The sequence below is a fragment of the Electrona antarctica genome, assembly GCF_951216825.1.
Source record: "Electrona antarctica genome assembly, chromosome: 3".
Classification (NCBI taxonomy): domain Eukaryota; kingdom Metazoa; phylum Chordata; class Actinopteri; order Myctophiformes; family Myctophidae; genus Electrona; species Electrona antarctica.
The window spans coordinates 26,503,488-26,529,800 of record NC_136808.1 but is presented as its reverse complement, the minus strand read 5'-3'; the positions used below and the strand labels follow the sequence as shown (position 1 = coordinate 26,529,800).

At 41.2% G+C, this 26,313-nt stretch overlaps 1 protein-coding gene and 1 long non-coding RNA gene across 2 annotated transcripts; one reads left to right on the top strand and one right to left on the bottom strand.

Moving 5' to 3' along the window:
* Window positions 1–1,001: 1,001 nt before the first annotated feature.
* On the top strand, window positions 1,002–25,046 carry LOC306920814 (globoside alpha-1,3-N-acetylgalactosaminyltransferase 1-like). Its single transcript, XM_079497727.1, has 12 exons — window positions 1,002–1,071; window positions 2,495–2,602; window positions 3,005–3,052; window positions 3,248–3,397; window positions 3,515–3,547; window positions 7,356–7,490; window positions 9,353–9,461; window positions 9,803–9,916; window positions 10,980–11,096; window positions 11,615–11,748; window positions 21,954–22,031; window positions 23,663–25,046. Exons 2-12 carry the CDS (start codon window positions 2,532–2,534, stop codon window positions 23,802–23,804), a joined length of 1,131 nt encoding a protein of 376 aa, XP_079353853.1. The 5' UTR covers window positions 1,002–1,071; window positions 2,495–2,531; the 3' UTR covers window positions 23,805–25,046.
* On the bottom strand, window positions 19,006–20,273 carry LOC306920818. The gene is made up of 5 exons (XR_013789685.1): window positions 20,192–20,273; window positions 20,022–20,097; window positions 19,830–19,925; window positions 19,688–19,742; window positions 19,006–19,520 (listed from the first exon to the last, which is right to left on the bottom strand). It is a non-coding gene; the product is annotated as an uncharacterized lncRNA (long non-coding RNA).
* Window positions 25,047–26,313: the final 1,267 nt, after the last annotated feature.

The window sequence follows — 26,313 nt, the reverse complement described above, 5'->3', positions numbered from 1 at the left end:
CCTTATATATTATACGTAAGGCTGGTAGCTATACACATAGGACAAGAGGTACCCTAAGAGAAGAGTTCAGAGCATGGGAGATGGGCTATCGGAAGCTAACTATGACCATTTAGTGTGCAGATGGAGCATGATTTAAGGTCTTTCCTAAATCTTGCAAGATAATTTAATGATTTCAGGGCTGGAGGGAGTGCATTCCACAGAGTAGTGGCTGCGTAGAAAAAAGCATTTTTTTCCCTTGAGTGTCCTGAAACTGGGGAAACTAGATCATAAAACTTCCTCTGGTTGAGTACCTATTATTTATACCTACTATTCTACGGTCTGCGGACCAGCTGCTGCTGGTCGAGCCTACGACCAGCAAGAGAAGCACCACCGATGCTGAGTGCCAAGCAGGGAGGCATTGTGTCCCATTTTTACAGTCTTTGGTCTGACCTGGCTGGGGATCGAACCCCGACCTCCCAGTTTCAGGGTGGACACTCTTAGCCTGGCTAATAAGCCAGACTAATATCACACTGTTGTGGCCATCAGGCAATTTATTTTGCCAACGGCTGATTTGCGCCTGGCTTTTTAGCCAGGCTAGAACACTCTAACCATGCACAAGGCCTCAATTAACACAGGCAGCAGCAGATGGCAAGTGTTCACAACCTAGGCTGGACCTGACTGTGTGTCGCGGGTTCGAGTCTCGATCCCGATGACCTTTGCTGTATATGTCGCGGACTAGGTCAGTCCCTAGGCTATATGGGAAGTACTGTAATAATATAATCATTTTTTCATTATTTGAATGGAGCTCTAGTACAGGTAGGCCTACCTCTGGTCCATAGCTCTAATGTGTTGCATTTAGAGCTATGTTACCGATGACTTCCGGGGCTCGCATAAATGCAGACCAGCCTCTTGTCTTTAGCGTCTTTTACTCATACAAAGGCGGGTTGTGTCATTAGAAAGCCTACTTTCCTTAGTCGAAGCACTCTGAGCCCCCCAAAAAATGAGGAGAAACTGTTACTTTCAATACACAGTGAGAAGTCTGCAGGCCTGGATAACCTTGATGGCAAGTTAATGAAGCTCGCTGTACACCTGGTAACTAATCCAATTACTCACATTTTTAACCAAAGCCTGATGTGGGGGGTGCGTCCATAAATATGGAAGGAAGCTAAAGTTATTCCAATACCAAAAAGTTCTAAAACAAACATCACAGGGGTTAACAGCCACCCTATTAGCATTCTGCCAGTTCTTGCTAAACTAATGGAAAAATATGTCTTTAACCAAATTCAATCATATTTCTCTGAAAATGTATTGAATACTGACTTTCAACACGCCTATAGAGATGGGCTTTCAACATGTACAGCACTGACACAGTTAATAGATGACTGTCTAATGAATGTGGATTCTAAGAGACTAGTGGGTCTGTATTGTTAGATGTTAGTGTCGCGTTCGACATTATTGATCACAATCTTCTGCTTGACAAACTTTCATGTTATGGTTTTACCTTATCTGCACTAAGGTGGATACAAAGCTATTTATCCAGCAGATCACAGAGAGTATACTATAATGGAATCTCAGACACTAAACATATTCACTGTGGAATTCCACAAGGAAGTTGCTTAGGTCCTTTGTTGTTCACTATATTTACAAATGACATGCCACTGGTCTTAGACAGGGCCAATATAGCCATGTATTTTGACGACACTACTTTGTATAATATACAGATCTTCCACGTTAGTGGCAGACATATTATGTCTGCCACTAACGTGGAAGATCTGTCTGTAGCTCCCAACAAGGAACTACAATACATTAGTGAGTGGTGGTGAACAATAGGATGGTCCTGAACATCTCAAAGACTAAATCCATTGTATTTGGATCACAGCATATGTTCAAGTCAAAACCCAAACTGAATTTGAATCTGAGCGATTTACCAATTGAGCAGGTAGATGAAACAAAACTACTTGGGGTTCCATTAGACAGTCATCTAACATGGTCTACTCATATTGAAAACATAACTAAGAAAATGATGGAAATCCTATGAGAAACATTTTGATGAGATGAGACTCTGACATATTTGTAGTTGTCTGAGTAACACTCGGCACACTCGTGATTCTGCTGTGCGTGCTGTCTGAGGGCGATGATGTGCGCACTGCTGGAAGCTATACGGTGGGTCCCGGGGGTCCTGGCTCCTGAAGACCCCCCCCGGTGGTTCCAAATACAACCACTGGTGGGACCAGTTGAACCTGCTCCAACTGTAGTTTTACTAAAATAATATATAATGAGTATGTACGACCCACCCTCCTGTCTCTCTGTCCAGACATGCTTCTCGTTGCCTTCTGTAGACAGCTGCTGACTCTGTCTGTGTGAATCTCTTTATTCCAGATAGAAATCTGTTACTGCTGTTATCACAGAGCTCTTCAATGTAACAACAATTTAACATAGTTTAGATTTTTTGCAGTATTTATTTCAATTCTTTATACCTTTGTGACCTTGATTTGTCTCTTCTATAACCTCACAGCCGTATAAGCGGCTCTGATGTGCTGTGAAGTGACAACATGCTGTTGAAGGCTTGTAAGAGTACTGGGTACATCCTCATCGCCTTAGTTACTGCTGCGGTCTTGACGAGGTAAGAGTTTCTGTTTCATCTACTATTTCATGCAGTGAGGATTTCACCATAATGGCATTTCTTCTGATGTGAGAACCGATCAGCGTTCAATGCAAAGGCAATCTTAGTTATTGAGGGGTATAACCCACTTGCCATGCAGAGAATAAACATATGGCCAACGTTGTTGCAAACCACTGACATGTTGCATCTCAATGGTCCCAAGGCAGGCACCAAGCAATATCTACTTGAATTGATATGAATAAATGTTTAATCCTGTTCTCTGATATAGGCCAACAGTGCAAAAGGATATACAGTATATACTGTATATTTGGTATACATTTTGTATTCACTTATTTATTCTGTTAACTATGATGACACTCACTTGTCATACAGTGTGCGTAACAAAATGTTCTGTGTGTTTAGGTTCATCTATGTGTGGTCTACTGTTTATGGCCCCCAGGCCATAACAAGGTAAGATCTGGTTCCGTGTTTTTGTCTTAATTGCTTTGGACAGATATTTCAGTGTCGTCTGGGTCAAATTCACACAGGATATGAATAAAGAATAAATCATGTGAGCAACATATGCATGCCTTTTAAAAATGACCTTTTAAAGTCAAATCTTTGGCAGAAGATCTGTATGATTTATAACCTGTCTCCCCGCTCAAGCTTTTGCAAAGAAAACATCCTGACAGTAGAGAAAGTAACAAGCCAGCCCAAGGAACTCCCCAAGGAAACTCCCGAGACACCCCCCAAGGAAACCCCCAAGGAAACCCCCAAGGAACCATGGCATGTTGGTGACCTCCTGATGCCTGAGGGGTGAGACGCCATTCAACTCTCACCTTTGTTCCTAAATGCATTCTGTGTTGTCTGCACGTGCATGTCTGTAATGTATATGTATATAATAAGACTAATATGGTTCATATTTTCTTTCAGACTTAAATACCCACAGCCGAGAGCATTAATTGGGTAAGTAGAAGAACCAGCATGTTTCAACAATAGAGTGAAGACATTATTAACAACTTGAGCCCTATATTCAATAGATGTAGATTTGAAAATAATTTAACATTTCAGAACATTTAGCATTTCAGAAATTTTAAGTGTTGGAAATGTTCACATAATGGCTTGCCTAAAACAGGGACACCTAGGGTGAAAGTCATTAACTCTTCACTTTTCACCAACTCGAGTGAGCAGCACTGAGTTATGACTCTTTTTAAGTACTTGAAATTGTCCAGACAGACAAGGCAGACGCACAACTTAAATGTTATAGAATAGAAAATATATTATGCTCTCTCTCAGTCTCTCTCTCTCTCCCCCCCCCCCCTCCCCCCCGCTCTCTCTCTCTCTCTCTCTCTCTGTGGGTGTGGTAGTGTGATATTGTATTTACAGTACAGTATACAGTATAAAGGCCATGGGTGTCAGATATGACATAATTGGAGGATGTTCCTGTTGAAAACAAATATCCCTCTGGCTCTGGGACCAAAACGTGTAATCCAATCTGCTGATCAATCGTGCATGCCATGTTTAAAGGACAACTTTAGTTTTTTTCAACCAAGGTTCATGTTTTAGGTTGTTATTAGAGAAAGTAAAATATGAGTGTTATTTTACTTTCATTTGCTGCTTTCTTTCGTTTTAGCGATTTTAGCTACCGGTATTTTTTTTTAAAGATTTGTTTTTGACTTTTTGCCTTTATTGATAGTTATCAGTGAGACAGGAAAGTGGGAGAGAGAGAGAGAAGGGGAGAGACACGCAGCTAAAGGTCGTCATGATGGGACTCGAACATGCGACGCGTCAGGCCAGAGCCTATATGTGTGGCATGCGCCTGGACCGCTAGGCCAGTGGGTGCCCAATTTTAGCTATTTTTGACGGGCGGGGGGGGGGGGGGGGTGGGGGGGTAGTTTTTTATTTTATTTACTATAGTCCTACTAGAGCACAGGAAATTACATTTGGCCGCAAAAGATCACAGGATCTACTGAATGTGAAGGGTGAGGTGACAAACTGACATATTGAGCCTACAACACAGTATGATACCCCCCTTCACATTCAGTAGATCCTGTGATCTTTTGTGGCCAGATGTAATTTCCTGGCGTCTAGTAGGACTATAGTAAATAATAAAAAATAATAAATCGCTATTACATTTTGTAAAAAAAATACTTATTAAGCCCCATGTTCGAATGCCCCCGCCCCCTGTCAAAAATAGCTAAAATCGCTAAATCGAAAGAGAGCAGCAAATGAAAAAAGTAAAATAACACTCATCTTTTACTTTCTATATAACAACGTAAAACATGAACCTTGGTCCTTTTAAAGTACAGGAGGGCTATTTTAGGCATATGCCATGGTGATGGTGGTTAACTGAAGAGGGACATATTATATACGTGCACTCCCAGTCTCAGAAACAACACTGACGGTGGTCTCACTGGGTATAAGTATCACTGTGAGTGTGATGACTCTTAATGCATGTGAAAACACATACATGTGCATTCTTTGCACACCTTCCCCCTGGGTAATCAGAGGGGCCGGATCTAGCTTGCATGGGGCCCTAGGGCTATATAGGCGAACACCCCCCCCCCAACCGAGACAGAAAACAGGATATTGTCACCCTACTCACATAGCAAGCAACATACTGTACACTGAGCAATAGTCGGCTTTTAGACGGCTAAATTGCTGTCAAAGAAATTGGGTAAAAATAGTCTAAAAATGAAAGTTTTTTAGCAATCTGGGCTTAGATTATAGACGTTGAAACAACGTTGTCTATTTATAGACGGACTAAAAATAGACTGGCTAATCAAGATCTAAATATAGAGTCTATAAATAGATGTTGAAACGACGTTGGATCAACGTCTAATCTAAGCCTAGACTGCTAAAAAACGACGTCTGGGACGTCTAATACACTAAAAGAAGGCTGCATACCTTTATTTTTTTGCGCATTTCTCCTCTTTCCTCTATCCTCTTTCCTTTTACATAAACTGGGCACCCGGTGACCCGGTGTATAGAGGTTTGCCCCAAGGCCAGGAGGATCACCTGCCAGATCTCCTGCCAGTGCTGAGTCTAAACCTGGTCTAAACCCTGCAGTGTTGATTTTGGCAGCAAATTTAGATTTTTTGTTTAGTCATCTGTTTATGCATCAGTTATGTGGCGTATTTCTCCTTTGTGAATGAGGACCTATAAAAACGTATTTGAGTCATCTTTTAGCATTAGTCTAGTTTTAGTCAACTAAATATCATATGATTTTAGTCGTCTAGAATCCATAGTTGGTTTGTGTTGAAATAAATGCATTTTTGCGGGCCTTGATGGCGTTGTCATGGCAGATTTTACACTTTTACACAGAGTTTACACTAAAAATAGCAGATCTACAAGCACACAACACGTCGCAGCGCGACTCGTTGTCCTTTTATGCTATTTTCAGAATGCAACAGCCCGAGCGCAACCAGGCATAAAATGATGTCTTCTCCTTTAGTCCCTCCCTAACATTCATTTTAAGTTTTTTTTCTTCGTTTTCATGTAGTTTCCGTCATAGGTTTAGTTGACGAAATCAACACTGGTTTCACCAGTAAAGCACCAACCTCACTGAGAGACAGTGTATTCAGTGTAATGCACCAACCTCACTGAGAGACAGTGTATTCAGTGTAAAGCACCAACTTCATTGAGAGACAGTGTATTCAGTGTAAAGCACCAACCTCACTGAGAGACAGTGTATTCAGTGTAATGCACCAACCTCACTGAGAGACAGTGTATTCAGTGTAATGCACCAACCTCACTGAGAGACAGTGTATTCAGTGTAATGTACCAACCTCATTGAGAGACAGTGTATTCAGTGTAATGCACCAACCTCACTGAGAGACAGTGTATTCAGTGTAATGTACCAACCTCATTGAGAGACAGTGTATTCAGTGTAATGTACCAACCTCATTGAGAGACAGTGTATTCAGTGTAATGCACCAACCTCACTGAGAGACAGTGTATTCAGTGTAATGCACCAACCTCATTGAGAGACAGTGTATTCAGTGTAATGTACCAACCTCATTGAGAGACAGTGTAATGCACCAACCTCACTGAGAGACAGTGTATTCAGTGTAATGCACCAACCTCACTGAGAGACAGTGTATTCAGTGTAATGTACCAACCTCATTGAGAGACAGTGTATTCAGTGTAATGCACCAACCTCACTGAGAGACAGTGTATTCAGTGTAATGCACCAACCTCACTGAGAGACAGTGTATTCAGTGTAATGTACCAACCTCATTGAGAGACAGTGTATTCAGTGTAATGTACCAACCTCATTGAGAGACAGTGTATTCAGTGTAATGCACCAACCTCACTGAGAGACAGTGTATTCAGTGTAATGCACCAACCTCACTGAGAGACAGTGTATTCAGTGTAAAGCACCAACCTCATTGAGAGAGTGTATTCAGTGTAATGTACCAACCTCGCTGAGAGACAGTGTATTCAGTGTAAAGCACCAACCTCACTGAGAGACAGTGTATTCAGTGTAATGCACCAACCTCACTGAGAGACAGTGTATTCAGTGTAAAGCACCAACCTCATTGAGAGAGTGTATTCAGTGTAATGTACCAACCTCGCTGAGAGACAGTGTATTCAGTGTAAAGCACCAACCTCACTGAGAGACAGTGTATTCAGTGTAATGCACCAACCTCACTGAGAGACAGTGTATTCAGTGTAATGCACCAACCTCACTGAGAGACAGTGTATTCAGTGTAATGCACCAACCTCACTGAGAGACAGTGAGAGTCTTCAAACTAATTGTGATTGTGAACAGGAGAAGAGATGTGAGCGCAGTCACACCCTGGAATTCTCCTCTGGTTTGGGAAGGAACGTTTGATCCCCTGGTCATAGATGCTGTCTACAAGAAGATGGAGCCCAGAGTTGCAATTCTTGTGCTTGCAGTTGGCAAGTGGGTACGCACGCACGCACGCACGCACGCATGCACGCACGCACGCACGCACGCACACACACACACACACACACGACATGCAAGTCATGCAAATGCAGACGCTGATTTGTATGACACATACACACACCTCTCAGAGTCATCATATTGCGCACCTGCTCCATAAAAATACATATTAAACTGTTTTCTCTATCCTTCACATTCATTAATTTCTTTATCCTCATGTGACTTAACCGTCTTAACCCCTACAGCAGGGGTGCCCAAAAGGTAGATCGCAATCTACCAGCAGATCACTAAGGTTGTGCAGGTAGAACACATGACATGGCCTAAAAAATATGTAATTTACAGTAAGAACAAAACTATTGGCATCTGCCACTTGAAATAAGGTGACTTGATTGATTGACTTCAAAATGTCAAACCCACAATGTGCCTACTTTCTTTTCAAGAGAAGTATTGCAACCTTTGTATTATAGTTATTATTGAAAAGAGGAAAAAAACTACCAATTCCATTTTTCCCCCTCTATGTTTTCCCATTCCAAGTGTGTTTGTCTTATATATATATAACAGCCCCCACAGGTACATTTAATAATTTCCAGCAATTGTATAATATTTTTTTGGTCGGTAGATCTTGTTGAGCCGGTCATTTTGAAAGTAGCTCTCAAGTCAAAAAAGTGTGGGCACCCCTGCCCTACAGTATATACTGTTGTCTAGATTTGCTATTTCTGTCGCACATTTTGCCATTTGTGTAATGTAGACAAAAGTAGGGACTCGCAACTCACTTTGCATGCGCCAGACAATTTGCATTCACAAACACAGCAGGCAGGATAATTAGTGTCAATTTGGGGGTCCTTGACGTGAAAGAGTTTGGGAACCACTGTCTCTAAATGTTTTGATGAATTTAACATGGTGGACCCTCTTGTAATCAAGTGTAATGCTTTGGGTCATCAACTCACAGTTAACAGTTTTTGTATTGAGTTGTGCTTGAAATGTACAATCAATCAATCTGTTCATTACGTGTTACACTACATTGTGGCTTGATTCCCCCTTAACGGAACAATAATGCATTGTTTCCCCCAGGTCATTCAAGACAAAATTACATCAACATTTCATACAATTCATCCTTATTTGTGGACGGGAACCCCTTTTGGGGTTCTTATTGCTATATATGTACAGTATATAGCAGTGTTGTTTTTGGCAGTACATTTTTATTTTAGTTTTAGTCATGGTCTCTTGAATAGTTTTCATTTAATTCTAGTCACATTTTAGTCACCTGGAATGTCTTAGTGTTAGTCTAGATTTAGTCGACTAAAATGTATTTTGGCGGGCCTTGATGCCGTCGTAATGACTGTTTTACACTTGCTGAAAATAGCCGATCTACAAGCTCACAACGCATCGGCTATTTTCAGCATGCAGCCAAGTGTAAAATGACTTATACTGGATTTCTTGTCCACTAGTCCCTGTTTAACATTTTAGTCTAGTTTTAATTTGTTGACGAAATTGTCAGTATATTTAGTCTTAGTTAGTCATCATAGCTTAGTTTTCATTTCGTTTCCATTTAGTTTTCATCAGTGAAAAAAGGTAGTCGACGAACATTTTTCCTCATAGTTTTAGTTGACGAAAACAACACTGGTATAGCAACATATCGGCATCCGTCCTAAATGAGTTTACAGTTGCTAGCATGCTGTAGCAGAGATACAGGAAACGTGTTAACTTGTAGTTTATACATTCCATGAGAAATGTTGTACTAAAAAAATGAGCTAATCATATCCATGCTAATTATACTTTACAAATGTTAATCCTAGGGTCCTGGGTCTGATGGAGTTTAATGTATTTATTTACCGTATATATTTATTGCATCCTCAAAGGTACACCCGCTTCCTGAAGCGTTTCCTGGAGACAGCAGAGGAGTACTTCTTTGTTGGCTATCATGTGACCTACTATGTGTTAACAGACCATGAGGACGAGGTTCCAAAGGTAGGCATTTGATTATAATAATAAATAATTTAATAATGATATTTACTAACATGCTGCTCAAAGTAAGATGTAAGTTGAAATAAGTTATTTTGAAAAAAATAAATGAAATATCATACGTACTGTTGCAAGAGTAAAAATATAAATGTGAAGAAGAACTATAAAGGAGAAAAAAATCAATTGGAGGAAATGGCAAAATAAAATAAAAATGTGTAAAATAAAAAAAGGCCATCCGCATTGTGATAGATATTGCATTGATTGTTAGCTTCCAGGAAGGACGGCTTCCATTTTTCAGATTTCAATGCAGATCAGTTTATTATATTGAAATGTCCTCAACCTGTTAGATAAAGCTAGCAGCTCGCAGACAGATTACAACCATCAAGATTCCGGGAGCAAACCGCTGGCAGGAAGTGGTCCTGTCCAAAATGAAGTGGGCCACCGTCTACATTGATCAACAGGTACATGCGGGGCTTTGCGGAGGGATGGTGTGGAGCAGTGCATGGGGTCCGGGATCCCCCAGGGGTTCCAGGGGAGGGGAGGGGGTCCCCAGCTAAATGAGTTAAAATAGCATCACGATCAGTTAACCACTTTAGGCCTACAGTATGTATTTTCAGTCCACGGCCAAATACTGTAGATTAATTTGGGGCATGCGTTTTCAAACCTTTTCATTTCAAGGCTAATTATTTATTTGGCATTTGAGCCACGGACCACCATCTCATGAGATTTTTCCTCTCAGACCCAAAACTAAAGAATATTTTGTGGTCGTTAGATAAGATTTTGTCTACAATTCCATGCTATGTTGGTACATTCTCTAATTGTGTAGACTTCTTGTAAATGAAGTAATGCAGATGTTTAACAATAATGTAACTCTTGCGAGTGTAAAATGAAACCAAATGGACCCATACGGGTCTATTTCGTTTCATTTTACGCTCTCATTAGCTGAGGACCACCTGGAACCCCCTCAAGGAATACTGGTGGTCCCCGGACCACTGGTTGAAAACCACTGATTTGGGAGTTCGACAGCAATGTGGGAATGAGCAGAATGACATTGGTATCTTTCACAGCGCTCATAATCTTATACCTAATTTATGGTCCATGGATGCGATAGTGTCATGTACAGAAGATAGCAGATCTATAAGCTCACAATGAATCACAATTTTTGAATAGTTCAACTAGCCAATCTACATTGATACGTTGTGAGCTTGTAGAATGGCCATTTTAACTATTCAAAAATGTTTTGCAAAATATAGTAAAAAAAAAAAAGGCAAAGAAGTTTAGGGATAAGGGGTTTAGCGGTGACGAAAATGGAGCCCTAAATGTCATCAAACGGTGGTCCTTGGCTCAATTGCTGAATAAATAATGGGCCTTGATGTGAAAAGGGTTAAAACCACTGCTCTACAACATGGTCTGCATTTGATTCGATCATTCGTACATAGCCTATCATACGGAAATACATATACATATTTCCCCCCCTATAAGACCAGGCTGAATTTAAGCTCCAGTTATTTTCTCTCCTCTCAGATCCGCAACGAGACAGACTACCTGTTCATGATGGATGTGGACAGTGTGTTCTACGCTCGCTTCGGGGCAGAGTCTCTGAGCCGCCTGACAGCTACTCTCCACCGTGGCTACTACATGGTTTACTTTTTTTCACACCTATGTTTGATATGTTGATATGTTTGATACAGTCATAGGGCAAACTTTGTAACGTGAATCACTGACAAAACACTTATATATGTATGTATGTGTGTGTGTGTGTGTGTGTGTGTGTGTGTATGTATGTATGTATGTATGTGGTTAAAATGGGTAAGGTTTTAAAAAAGGCAAAAGCATGCTCTGTTGCACTGGCCTAAAGTGGGTCCTTTAAAACTGCTTCAACTTCTGAGAATGTGTGTTCGGTTCATTAGCCACCAGATGGCATACCTTATAAGTATGTATGTATGTATGTATGTAAAAGGGTGGCTTTTTTGTAAAATCCAAGCCTACAATACCTTCATATATTTAAAATCCAAAGTAAGGTTACCAGTGAAGGGCAACATGCCTATTCACTGGGGACTATGCAAGGCAGAGGCGTCCACCCCCCTGAGTCCAAGTTAGACTATGTATGTATGTATGTATGTATGCTTCATGTGTGATCATTTCTGTTCTATTATCAGAGCACAGATAGAGATGGTTTTCCATATGAACGTCGTAGAGCATCCCAGGCCTTCATCCCAGCTGGTGAAGGTGACTACTACTACACCGCTGCAGTCTGGGGAGGCTACATTGAAGACATGTACAAACTGGTCAGGTACAAATGGCTTTCACCATCATTCTACACTAGTCTCCTTCAGAATATAAATGTTTCCGTAGTACAGGTGTGGGTTCGAATCTACCGTGGTGCAACCGGCTTTGTCGGGCGTCTATGTGTGAACACAATGGTCCCGTGGAAGAAGCTGGGCGGGAAGGGTGATATTGCATGTAATATACGGGCTGGAGGCGGCACCTGTCAGCGGGGAGTGTTGGTCGGGAGGAGTAGGACAAAGGCTCTACGTCCTCCCGGTGGGGGCTCCTCACTGGCAGGTGAGCCAGTAGGACACAGCAGTACGTCCTCCTGGTGGGGGCTCCTCACTGGCAGGTGACGTGAGTCAGTGTGTGGGGAGCAGGGACGGCTCCAGGGGGGGCTTTAGCACCCCCTTGCTTTTCGTGGAGGGGTCAGAATGAAATTTGGACTTAGACTGTTTTGTCTGTGGTACTCAATTTACAATTTAGGCATTTAGCAGACGCTCTTAATCCAGAGCGACTTACATTAAGCAATAACAAAAAGCATGGCATACATCACATATATAAAAAGTAGTTATCATGGAACATGCGTAAGCTAAGAACGTAACAGTGGAGTATCTATGTAAACTATACATACTGTACTATATGTAACCACATGGAGTCACACAGTACTCCTAGTATCACAGTTACTACGCCACTCCCAATTACAGGGTGGGAGACCCGAAAAGTGTTCAGTTGAGTGAACAATGGTGAACAATGATGGTCGGTTGCTCATGTACATAGAACTTTATTTAGAAAAGTACACAGTATTGGCATTTAATCAAAACACATTTCCAAATGTCACCAATATAGATGGCAAAAGGCTTAATTAGTCAGATCATAACTTGGGTAAATAGCTGTACTGAGATGTCTTATTTGATTAGTTCCATACACACTGCAAATGAGCAAATCGAAGCCACTCAGAGCCAAAGGTAATAGGCATTAAACGCTTTAAACACAGCAAAGATCACTGCAAAATAATATCAAAAGGCTAAAAGCCATAAACACAGCAAAAGGGGGCAGTAATCAAGCGCCAGTCTGCAGCATAACCATTAACCAAGTATATGTCTGTCTTTGATGTTAGCCTATTAAAGCAAGTTAAGACGACAATTAAGGACTCGTTTAAAGCCACATGGGCTATTTCAGGTATAGTATAAAAGAATAAAAATGTAGCAGCATAGAATTTAAAACCAAAATAAAAGGTAAAAAGAACAGCGGTTCAACAGTACACGATCCTGTAATAGAGCTTTCTTCAAAGAAAACATTCACAGCGTTGGCATTCTGTCATGGTGGACGGTATTTGGTGACTGGTGAGAGTGGGCACATGCCATGTGTGGTGTGTGAAAGACAGACGGCAGATAGCAGAGGTCCAGTGTCATAAGTATGGAGTTTCCTGCGTGCGTTTCTCACATGATGACGCTTACATTGTCTCTGTGGGGTATCAGCATGACTCGACGGTGTCTGTGTGGGACTGGAGAAAGGGGACAATATCCGCATCAAACAAAGTCTGCAGCCGAGTTTTGTCCCTCTCGTTTTCTGAGGAGAACCAATACTTTGTTACCGCAGGCAATAGACACGTCAAGATCTGGTATCTCGATGTCTCCAAGAGAAGGGTCGGCAACAGCACTGTGCCTCTGATCGGCCGCTCGGCGAGCACAAGGCCAATGTGTTTTGTGGCGTGGTGTGTGGCCATGGCGCAACCAGAGACAGCATCTACTGCATCACCAGGACTGGCCTGCTGTGTCTGTTCAACAAACAGAGAAAGCTGACAAACTGGATAGACCTCAAGGTGACTTGGGCCAGCGCTGTGTGTGTGTGAGTGTCGGTCGTCTGTTCTGCGGCTGTTCTGACGGGACCATAAGGGTGTTTCAGCGCAGTTCATGTTTAGACAAGTGTGCAAAATGTTCATGAAAACAGCTTTCTGTAATAGTGGTAACCATGGAGCCAGTGTCCAACAGACAAGGAACCTCCACTCCGCCCATGGGCACCACCACTACCGAGCAAGGCCCAATTAACTTGCGGATTAACACTTGGTGTTCAATATGTGAGTCGGAAAACCCCCCTCCCAGCGTTTGACTCTGCACACTGGAAGGTTCTAGTTTCCCGCCGGTGTAATCTGTGCAGCAGTAGTGCTAGCCTGTGAGGGCGGGGTGTCTTGAGTACAATATAAACGAGCGATGTGGCCTGGCTGCGCACACTTAAGACATATGGGTCGGCCATCAGGGGCACGCTGGTATCTATTAACCCTGGAGAACGATATGTCTCTACCTGCACCCCTATTAGAATTTAGAGTCTGTGTGATCAAATCCAGTTGAGCTTGTTGCTTAACAAACATGTTTTTCAACTCTCATATTCCGATTTACCTACTCCAACTGCTTCACTAGTTGCAGTGGCCTGAGCTTCACACGTTTGTGGAATGGGGCGTACATACTTTTCTCTGGAAGGCTGACCCTCCTCGACCCATCGGACTCACCAACATTGCAGCTGTAGTCCAAGCTTGAATTATTCTCTTTCAATCTGCAAAGCTTGTTTTTCATAAAAATCCCCCGTAGACATGTTATGAGCTACTTTCTGTCAAGAAGAAGAAATGTTGGAGTTGGGAAGCGCTCGTTTTTATTAAGGGGTCGCGCTGCTGCCTCCTGCATTATGTGCAAATGCGAAACAGATGCATGCAGGGACGTTCAGTGACTTACGACGAGCGCTTCCAAACTCCAGCACTTAGAAAAAGAATCACTTGCACAGAATTTCTTGACAGAAAGTAGCTCATAACATGTCTATGGGGGATTTTTATGAAAAACAAGCTTTGCAGATTGAAAGAGAATAATTCAAGCTTGGACTACAGCTGCAATGTTGGTGAGTTTAACGTCGTTTAAGACAAGCAGATCGCAAACGCAAAATGATGAGTGGGGAGTCAATGGAGGGTATTGCAACTCTAGATTCATCCCATTATAAAAAATCTAGAGTTGCAAATTGCGGCTACCTTACCCCTTGATCTCTAAATTTAATTTCAGTACGAGCAGCACCTTCCAAATGGTCGTACACAAACAATGCTTTGTCATTGTGGACATGTGCCTTGCCCTCAAACAACCCTCCCCCTCCTCATCCACAGTTAAAGCCCCAGAAAGTGAAGACCGAGAATTTGGGGCATTGAATGAATGAATGAATGAATGAATGAATGAAAAACTTTATTCCGAACATTATAAAAAAATTGACAAAAGTCAAAGAATTAAAATAAGTTCAATATAGAACAAATAAAATATTCCAAAAAAAACAAAAAAAACCAAGCCTCACTGGCTGCATGTATAATTATTATTATTTTTTTTTTTACTTTTATATATGTTCGGAAAGGAGTAGGGAGAAGTTAGAAAACTTATAAAACCCTACCCCATGATAACTTCAATTCAGCGTCATTGACGTCATCACATAAATACCAACATGGTATAAACTAAATCAAATAGGTATTCAATTCTATATAACATTATCAATACAAAATATTCCATAAAATACATACATTCGGCACATCATATATATATTCTTATATATATATATACAAGTACAATTATCTAAATTATATCTATATATTATCTATATATTATAATTATGTGTCATTGTAACTCTTCATCTCTATACCTCATAATAATGCATTCTTTATATCTTTTTTTTAACTGGTTCACACTTGGGCATTGCTTGAGTTCCACATGCATACTGTTCCATAGTTTTACTCCACATATTGAAATACAAAATGATTTTAGTGTTGTCCGAGCCACTCTGGTTTTTAGATTTAGTTCCCCCCTTAAATTATAGCCCCCCTCTCTATCAGAGAACATCACCTGAATATTTCCAGGGAGTTGATTATTCCTTGCTTTGTACATTATAAGGGCAGTTTTATATTCTATTATATCCATGAATTTTAAAAGATATGAGTTTAAAAATAATATATTAGTGTGATCTCTATATCCAGCATTATGTATAATTCTTATAGCTCGTTTTTGAAGTATAGTTATTGCATTAAGTGAAGTTTTATAAGTATTCCCCCAAACCTCTGTACAGTAGTTTAGGTACGGCAAAACCAGGGAACAGTATAGCATACGTAGTGACTTATAGTTCAAAAGGTGCTTTGCTTTATTTAAAACTGAAAGACTTCTAGATAATTTATTATATATATATATTTAATATGAGACTTCCAGTTAATTCTATCATCAATTATTACACCAAGAAATTTGTTCTCAGAAACTCTCAATTTCAACACCATCTATCTGTATATTTACTTGATTATCTATTTTGTAATTACTGAATATCATTAGTTTTGTTTTAGCCAGATTTAGTGACAATTTATTCTTATCAAACCACCTTTTTAACTTGCATAATTCTGAAGTGACCAGGTCCAATAGCTCATGTAGATTTTTTCCGGAACAAAAAATGTTAGTGTCATCTGCGAAAACTACCATTTTCAATATATTAGACACATCACACATATCATTTATATACATAAACAGTTTAGGACCCAATACCGACCCCTGGGGGACTCCACAAGCAATGCCCAAGCATGAAGAGACAGACTCACCCAACTTCACAAATTGTTTCCTGTCACTTAAATAGCTTCGTACCCAATCCAATACTCCTCCTCTAATCCCATATCTTTCCAATTTATTAATTAATATGTCATGATTAATAGTATCAAATGCTTTTTTAAGATCTATAAATACTCCAGCTACATACTTATATTCATCTATGGAATTAGTGATCTCCTCAATCGAGTCCATCAATGCCATTGCTGTTGATCTGTTTGCTCTAAATCCGTATTGACTGTCACTGAGTAGACTGTGTTTTTCAATGAATGTATCTAATCTATTGTTGAACAGTTTTTCTAAAATTTTGGAGAACTGTGGAAGTAACGATACAGGTCTGTAATTTGTGAAGTTGTGTCTGTCTCCAGATTTAAACAGTGGTATGACTTTAGCTATTTTCATGCCGTTTGGAAATGTACCAGTTTGAAAAGATAAATTGCAGATGTATGTTAATGGTTTAGAAATCCCTCCAATTATCTTCTTTACTAGTTTCATATCTATATCATTACAGTCAGTGGACATTTTATTACTACAGTTATCAACAATGTCTATGATTTCTCTCTCCTCTATTGCTGTAAGAAACATTGAACAGGGATTCCTTTCTATGATATTATCAGTGTATTCCTCAGATGTCACAGGATCAGAAATATTTTCAGCCAATTTTGGTCCTACATTTACAAAGAAATTATTAAAACTATTTACTACCTCCTCCTTATTATAATTTGTAGTGCCCTTATCAGAAAAATATTGCGGATAATTTACATTCCCAGAGTAATTTCTAATAATACTATTTAGTATATTCCATATTCCTTTAATATTATTTTTATTGTTATCTAATAGTTTGCTATAATAATCTTTCCTGCATCTCCTTATAATATTTGTTAACTTATTTTTATATTTTTTATATTTATCTTCTGCCTCTTTTAGTTCTTCTTTTAATAAATTCTCTATACAAAGTGTTTTTCTTTTTGCATGCATTTTGTAGTCCTTTAGTAATCCATGGTTGGTCTATATAATTTTGTTTTCTGCTATACTGTGTAATAGAGCTTTCTTCAAAGAAAACATTCACAGCGTTGGCATTCTGTCATGGTGGACGGTATTTGGTGACTGGTGAGAGTGGGCACATGCCATGTGTGGTGTGTGAAAGACAGACGGCAGATAGCAGAGGTCCAGTGTCATAAGTATGGAGTTTCCTGCGTGCGTTTCTCACATGATGACGCTTACATTGTCTCTGTGGGGTATCAGCATGACTCGACGGTGTCTGTGTGGGACTGGAGAAAGGGGACAATATCCGCATCAAACAAAGTCTGCAGCCGAGTTTTGTCCCTCTCGTTTTCTGAGGAGAACCAATACTTTGTTACCGCAGGCAATAGACACGTCAAGATCTGGTATCTCGATGTCTCCAAGAGAAGGGTCGGCAACAGCACTGTGCCTCTGATCGGCCGCTCGGCGTTGCTAGGCGAGCACAAGGCCAATGTGTTTTGTGGCGTGGTGTGTGGCCATGGCGCAACCAGAGACAGCATCTACTGCATCACCAGGACTGGCCTGCTGTGTCTGTTCAACAAACAGAGAAAGCTGACAAACTGGATAGACCTCAAGGTGACTTGGGCCAGCGCTGTGTGTGTGAGTGTCGGTCGTCTGTTCTGCGGCTGTTCTGACGGGACCATAAGGGTGTTTCAGCGCAGTTCATGTTTAGACAAGTGTGCAAAATGTTCATGAAAACAGCTTTCTGTAATAGTGGTAACCATGGAGCCAGTGTCCAACAGACAAGGAACCTCCACTCCACATTAACGTAGTGGTCTGGTCACCCTGTGGTCGTTTCCTGGCTGCTGGCTGTGTCGGTGGTCTGTTGATGCTGTGGGACGTGGACAGCAAGCTGTGTGTGGAAAGGCAGAAGCATGAGAAGGGACACAGTGTCTGGTGTGGCCTGGCACCCCTCAGGCAGTCAGCTGGCATATACAGACAGTCAAGGATGTCTGGGGATGCTAGAAGGCTTCTCATCAGCAGCGAGCTCTAGCACAAAGACCACTAAGGTTCCAGCCAATAAAGAGGCGAAGGACTATGATGATCTGTTCGATTGTTCGACAATGCGATTGTTCGCATTGTATTTGACTGTCAAAGTGATTGAGGAAAATGGAAGAAATAAAGCCTTATTGAAGGTGCCCCTGGACTGGTCTCTACTCATTTATCGCCTTGGCCGCTCGGCACTCTTACAAGTGGCATTTGCGCTCCCTAGGGAGGTAAACGGTCTGTTCTCTTCTGTGGGGGTGTAGGTGCATTGTTGACAGTGTCAGATGGTTGGTCTGACAGAGAGTCTTTGATTTTCAGCTCGAAGCTGAGCCATCTCCTCCCGTAGTCTCTGGAGCTCCTCCATAGCGACTGCAGTCCCAGGGAGAGCCACCAGGGGATTACTTCACGTGGGCGCAGCCTCAACTGCCAACCGCTGTTCTTTAAAACTCCAAAAATAAAAACCCAACTATGCTGCTACTAAACCAATACCATGTACCATTCAACAACCGACCAACATTTAAAGGTCCTGCCGGCTACGCCAATTGTAACCACATGGAGTCACACAGTACTCCTAGTATCACAGTTACTACGCCACTCCCAATTACAGGGTGGGAGACCCGAAAAGTGTTCAGTTGAGTGAACAATGGTGAACAATGATGGTCGGTTGCTCATGTACATAGAACTTTATTTAGAAAAGTACACAGTATTGGCATTTAATCAAAACACATTTCCAAATGTCACCAATATAGATGGCAAAAGGCTTAATTAGTCAGATCATAACTTGGGTAAATAGCTGTACTGAGATGTCTTATTTGATTAGTTCCATACACACAAGTAACACTGCAAATGAGCAAATCGAAGCCACTCAGAGCCAAAGGTAATAGGCATTAAACGCTTTAAACACAGCAAAGATCACTGCAAAATAATATCAAAAGGCTAAAAGCCATAAACACAGCAAAAGGGGGCAGTAATCAAGCGCCAGTCTGCAGCATAACCATTAACCAAGTATATGTCTGTCTTTGATGTTAGCCTATTAAAGCAAGTTAAGACGACAATTAAGGACTCGTTTAAAGCCACATGGGCTATTTCAGGTATAGTATAAAAGAATAAAAATGTAGCAGCATAGAATTTAAATCCAAAATAAAAAAGGTAAAAAAGAACAGCGGTTCAACAGTACACGATCCTGTAATAGAGCAAACATTGAATTAGCCTCACAATTTATCCTGGGTCTAAAGTGCTTGCCATAGTCATAGTACTTAGAATACAATTTGGGCGTATCCCTCATTAGCATTACACTAGTACTATAAAGTGCATTCAAAGTATTGTTTTAGTATGCAGGTTAGCACATACCCTGTTAACAGGTGTCGGGGCATCCCAGGTTGTTTGAACAGTGTGTTTGCTCGTTCTGTGTAATATAAACGCATTATGAGAACTCACATTTTACACATTATAAAAATACGTAATGCTGGCGCAACACAGACGCTAAGCCTACCTCTAGACTCATGTCACACACACTAGCAGCCTCTCGTTCCAGCTCGTGTGTGTACCACGCACACACACACTCTAGCAGGGCTCTCGTTCACAGCATCTACCAACGAGATAAGCATTGACATAAATAACTGGGGCACCATTTCTTAGATTCAACGGGTTGTTTGTGCTATCGCCGTACGAGGCAAGCCTATACCTTTGTTTCTAGCAGCCTGTATACCAACATGCATACAATGACGGCTGTCCGCTCTAAGTCAGAGCTCCACCAACGTCTAACAAGAGAAGAGATAAACGTAAGTAAGAGGTTGTTTACATAAGTCAACCTAGAAACCAGACAGCACTATATTAATGAAAACCACGGCTTACCTCGACGCTGCGAGTGAGCACAAACATGAAGCGACGCCAGACAGTTTGAACTGACGCCGAAAGTGGGCAACCTGGGCAATACGCAGCTTCACCCTATGCCTGACTAGCTACGTAATATGCTGAGCTGAGGGGGTGGTGCTAACAAAACACAGGCAGTGTCAGTCACACTGATTACATATATTATATATTATACATGCGTACTATAAAGTGCTATGACTACATGAAATGCAATTCTAGTGCTGTCTACGTAACAAGCTATAAGTTTGTTTAAAAAACTATCTAAGTCTACAAAAAGTGCTATCTAAGGAGCTAGGCTAGGGCAAGTGCTACGGGCCATGGTGGAGTCTGAAGAGGTGGGTTTTCAGACTACGGCGGAAGATTGGGAGTGAGGCTGCAGTTCTGATTGTGATAAGAAGTGCATTCCATAGTTTTGGAGCCAGAAGGGAGAAGAGTTTGGGACGTGTGGAGCGCTGTCCCGGCGTTTTTAGTGAAGGTACTTCCAGCTTCCCTGCGTTGGCTGATCTGAGTGCGCGGGAGGGTTTGTAGGGTACGATCATACTTGTAAGATATGGGGGAGCCATGCCTTTGGTTGCTTTGAATGCCAGCATCAGAGTTTTGTATTCTGTGCGGGCAGCGACCGGGAGCCAATGGAGGGAGCGGAGAAGGGGATAGACGTGTGAGAATTTTGGCTGGTTGAAGACCAAGCGAGCTGCGGCATTTTGGATCAGTTGGAGGGGCTTAAGTGCACATGCCGGTAGTCCAGTAAGGAGGGAGTTACAATAGTCAAGTTTTGATAAGACTGTTGTCTGGATTAGGAGCTGGGCTGACTCCTGGGTGAGGAACGGTCTAATTTGTCGTATGTTATAGAGTGTAAACCTACAGGATCGAGTGACAGCTGTGATGTGTGTTTTGAACGAGAGCTGACTGTCCAGGACAACACCAAGGTCCCTGGCTGTCGGGACAGACTTTACCAGGGCGTTGTCTATGGAGATAGTTAGCTCCCGCGTAGGGCAGGACTTAGCCACACAAGGACAATCATAAGAGAAGATTTTTACGGCTCTAGCAGTGATTCCTAAACAGTTTAATTTCAAGGATCCCCAGTTTGACATGCATTAGTCTACGGAGCCCCATTTAATGGCAGTTCTATCTCTGAGACCCCCAATTTATAGTGTAAAATCAATGTTAATTTAACTCTGAGAGTACGAATGTTGTACACTCTGAGTTACAGACCCATAAGGGTCCATTTGGTTCCTAACTATCATTTAGCTGGGGACCCCTAGGGGTCCCTGAACCACTGTTCTACTTGATCATCATACAAGAGTGTCCCACAAAAGTAGTGCAGCAAGGGACGATTTATGTACACATGGGGGCCCAGGAACTAATTCCCCATGCATTTTTCCCATAGACATTTCAAAAGAGTATTTATTTAAAGATCTGTAAGCCTCGTCGAACAAAGCCAACTCGGATCATGACAAATCATGACAACATACACGATATTTTGGAGCCGAACAAATAATTACAAAGAATTATACCCTGCCCTTTTTTCTTCTTTCTAATTATTTGTTTGGCCCCCCAAAAATGTGCTTGTGGTCATGATTAGTCACGATCCGAGTTGGCTTTGTTCGAGGTTTAGGCCTACAGGTCTTTAAATAAATACTTTTTGAAACGTATGGGAAAAATGCATGGGGAATTATTTCCTGGGCCCGTCGTCATCATGAAAGCGCTGCGACGCTCTATAGTGACCCGTGTTTGGACCCCTCAGGTACTGCTTTGAAAAGTCCGAGATCGACACCAAGAACAACATCGAGGCTGCCTGGCAGGAAGAGAGCCATCTCAACAAGTAAAGCTGTCTGCACGCACGCACACGCGCAGTCGCGCACACACACACTCGCACGCACACACACACACACACACACGCACACGCACACGCACACACACACACATACACCAGAGCCAAATTAACCATTGGGCCGGTAGGGCTGTGGCCCTCAGGGATCGGACCGCGCTGGAACTGGGTTTGAGGCCCTGAAAAGAGCTCCTGGGACCCTTCATTGGCCATTGATTTTGTTAAATTTGTGCATGGGGGTTGCACACACACACACACATACACACACACACACACACACACACACATTACACTCTTGAGTGTAGCCTACTACAACAGTGATTCTCAGCCGTTGAGATTTCAAGGATGCCCAGTTTCAAATCGTTGCTGTCGGGCAGAAACCTACATATTTTGTGGTTTTAAATAAATGAACACCCTACTTGATACAGCGTCACAAAGAAACCCATCTACAAGCTTGGAATGTGGCACGAAGCCACACATTTTTTAGCTTGTAGATATTCTACTTTTGCTATATTTCTATTTGAAAAGTTTTGAAGTTTCTATACCGACATGGATTGTACCCCTGACAGAGACAATATGCATTTAGCCACAAACCCCCATTTGGCGAATTCATTTAAATTGCTACGACACACCAATCTAAACTCTGAGTTTTAACAGCGGGCGAGCATCGGCCGACACATCGCCCAATTGCCCGTTATAGATGAATTATTTTGTATCTTTTCGGGCGATGTTCCTCCGCCCACTTTGACCATCGCCTGTTCGCCTGCTTCTGGAAAATTTGTGTGGCTGTCGCCCGCTGTTAAAACGTACTGTGACAGTACGTTTTAACAGCGGGCGACAGCCAGACGAATTCTCCGGAAGTGCATTATTTGTCTATGGGACCCGACGACTACCGATAGATAGATACCTTTATTATCCCACGGGGGAAAATCAGTCTCCCAGAGGCGGCAGTTAAGGTTACAACATACAAGTAAGGATAAGACGGATAAACAGGCGAACAGCGGCGATAGCAGGTTGAACAGGCGATAGTCGGAAAGTGAGCGGAGGAACCTCGCCCCAAAATATGAAAATAATTAATCTTTTGTGCGACATCGTCCGGTCCGGCGATAGTGGGCGATAGTGGACGATTAGGCGATAGCCAAAGAAAATCATGTGTTGCTCTCCCGCTGTTAAAACGCACTGTGAGTGTACAAATGGATCCAAATGGTCCCAGAGTTACCACCAATAATAAGGATCCATTTAGAACCCCTGGCACTTTATTTTAAAACAACCTCACATATCCAAAAACTGACTTTTCAGGATTCAAATAAAAAAAATGGCAAAAGTAGCAGATCTACAAGCTCAGAACTCGTTGCTTCGTGCCGTGTCTTGAGCTTGCCGATCTGCTACTTTCCGTCGATGCATTTGTGTGACGCTGTAGCATGATCAATTAAGCCGTTGATTTAGGGGGGGGGGGGGGGGGGGGGGGCACAATAAGCAAATAAGAGGTTTCTACCCGACAGCAATGATATTTTATTAAAATTATAAGGAACATATGGAATAAGGAACCATAAAACAAGTTTGACGTATGAACTGTCTTGTCTGTCTGTCTGTCTGTCTGTCTGTCGGTCTGTCCATTCATTCAGGTACTTCTTGTACAACAAGCCCACCAAGGTTCTGTCTCCAGAGTACCTGTGGTCAGACTATGACCAGGTACCAGATAACATCAAGGTGGTTCGTATTTCCCAGGTGGTGAAGAACTATGCTGAGGTGCGACCCAATGTATAGTTTCTGTCATTTTATTGATGCTGTGAATGAATGCCATCTTCACTATCAGTCATTTCCTTTGGCAAATGCTTTTATTTTGTCTCTGTATCTTTATTTTTTGTCTTTTTGAATGGTTGTCATCTGCCAATGAAAATGTCCTATTATTATGCTATAGGCCCAGGGACGTGCACACATAGACATCAAAGGGGGGCTTCAGCCCCTGCCCTTTTACCCGTCCGTAAAACAACTGCCCTCTCCAGACCACGAATGCAGCACTTACTATGGTGAAAGAAATGCAAATGCCACTCCTTTCTATGCCATACCGGAAGGCAGCATTCAGGAGAATAGCTTTTTTCCCCCGAAAGTCTCCTGAACTTTAAAGCAGCATTTTGCGTTTAACTAATTTGTTTAGAAATCCAATGTCGTTGCACCGCATCTCCACTAGATGAAGAGTGCTGGGTTGCGGAGCGCAAATAGCTGATCTACAAAGCTATTTTTGCAATTTTTTGCTCCAAAAGGGCCCTCTTACGGGATTTCAGCCCCTGCCTCTCTAACACGTCCCTGTATAGGCCTATACTGTATGTATTAAAATGTAACTAATGGGACTAATGACATAAATGTATGCCACAATGAGAAGGGTAATCATCATCATCATCATCATCATCATCATCATAACCTTTATTTCAATTCGGAGTACAATTGAGGGGCAGGCCCTCATTTTCAATGTAGCCGAATACAGAACACAAATCAACAATATACAAGTCAGCAATTTACAACAGAAATCTTAAATATACGAATCAGAAAACATATGATACCAAAACTAAAGAACTATAAGATATAACAGATAATTAATGAATCAAAAAAGTATACTGTAAAATGCGTTGGTCAATGTTTCAGTAATTGCCATAAAAATGATTTTACAGTGTCGTTAAGTCACAAACAATGCTGTGACAACCTCCGAGTGGCTCTGCATAGTAAGATCACTCTTTATTTATATTTATATATTTATTTTGTTAACTTTTATTGTATTGATTTAATAATGCTCACATGGCTATAATGCTAAAGTGAAGAAGAGTCTCCAGCCCATTTCTATCTTTTTGCCATCTGGCCTTTTTGCAAGATCAGAAAACATTTGTTATCGAAATGCTTAATGGACACAGTGTGTGTCTGTGACAGTGTGACACCTTTTTGTCTTTGTGTTGTAAAATTGTACTCATATGGCACATGCCACCTCACCAAAATTAAAACCCTTATTTTCTCTGATTCATTTCCCAGATTTCTTTTTATAACTAAGCGTTGCTGCCTCGATGTTACAATATTACAGTTTTGGGTGATTACAAAATAAAATAAAATAATATTAATAAAAAGATCGAGGCTAAAATGAGCTGGATCTCTTGTCCACTAGTCCCTTCCTAACATTTCAGTCTAGTTTTTATTTGTTGACGAAATTGTCAGTATATTTAGTCTTAGTTTTAGTCGTCATAGCTTAGTTTTTATTTAGTTTCCATTTAGTTTGTCAGTGAAAAAAGGCAGTTTAGTTTAGTTTATTTGATCATCTTCACAGTAACAACACAACATATTCGTCAACACACGGTTACAATAACAAACAGGAACTGGAGGTGATCTAAAGGAATAGGCTGAAGCTGAAAGCTTATAAATGCCTATCCTACGAACATCAAAATAAAAAATCCCTCATGTAGTTACAGCAATTGAAGAAATTACAATAAACAATCCAAACAATTTAATACCACCCAAGAGCATTCACAACCAATTGACGAGAACCAACACCATACCCCACCACCAGGTGTCACCATAGAGATCCAACATCATACCCCACCACCAGGTGTCACCAAAGAGATTCAACACCATACCCCACCACCAGGTGTCACCATAGAGAACCAACACCATACCCCATCTAGTCCGGGAGCCGACTGCTGATTTTTGGCTGAACGTGGTTTCGTTAGATAAAGTTTTTTTCTCAACTGATTCTTGTAGCTTGGGGTCCCCTCTTAATAATTCAAGAGGGTGCCCAGTGATATCCCTTGGGCATTTTTTGTTATTAACCCCTTAATGCCCGAAACAGTAAAAATCAACCCAAAATAGAGTTTTATGGTATGTCATGCAAAATGCTTGATCTAAATGTATCAACAGTCTTTCTACAGTGTTTATACATGACAGTGGATGTGTACAGTGCATCAGATTTAATATTGATGTATTTTTAGATATTAACCCCTTCATATCCAAAACACCAAAATCCCATAAAATTTGATTTAGGGCATTTTTTTGCTCAGCAATGAAATCAAATCAGATCTGCTTCCTTCAAAGTATATGAGTGAAACTGGTCATGTACTAAATGTTTCCTTTCAGATTAATGCATATTAACCCTTTATTAAGCATTTCATCTTGAGCATCCTGCATGGAAACATCAAAACCATCCAATTTACTTTTTCAAATGTGTATTGATACATGACAAAATACAAATATTGCACGAGATGAATAAACAGTCGGATTACAAAAATAATATATTTTT

Excerpts from the sequence above, each read along its gene's own strand:
- LOC306920814 (XM_079497727.1), top strand. The coding sequence starts at position 2,532 with ATGCTGTTGAAGGCTTGTAAGAGTACTGGGTACATCCTCATCGCCTTA. Across the intron at positions 3,548-7,355 it reads CAGCCGAGAGCATTAATTGG|GAGAAGAGATGTGAGCGCAG; the intron begins GTAAGTAGAAGA and ends GATTGTGAACAG. Across the intron at positions 11,749-21,953 it reads GACATGTACAAACTGGTCAG|GTACTGCTTTGAAAAGTCCG; the intron begins GTACAAATGGCT and ends TGGACCCCTCAG.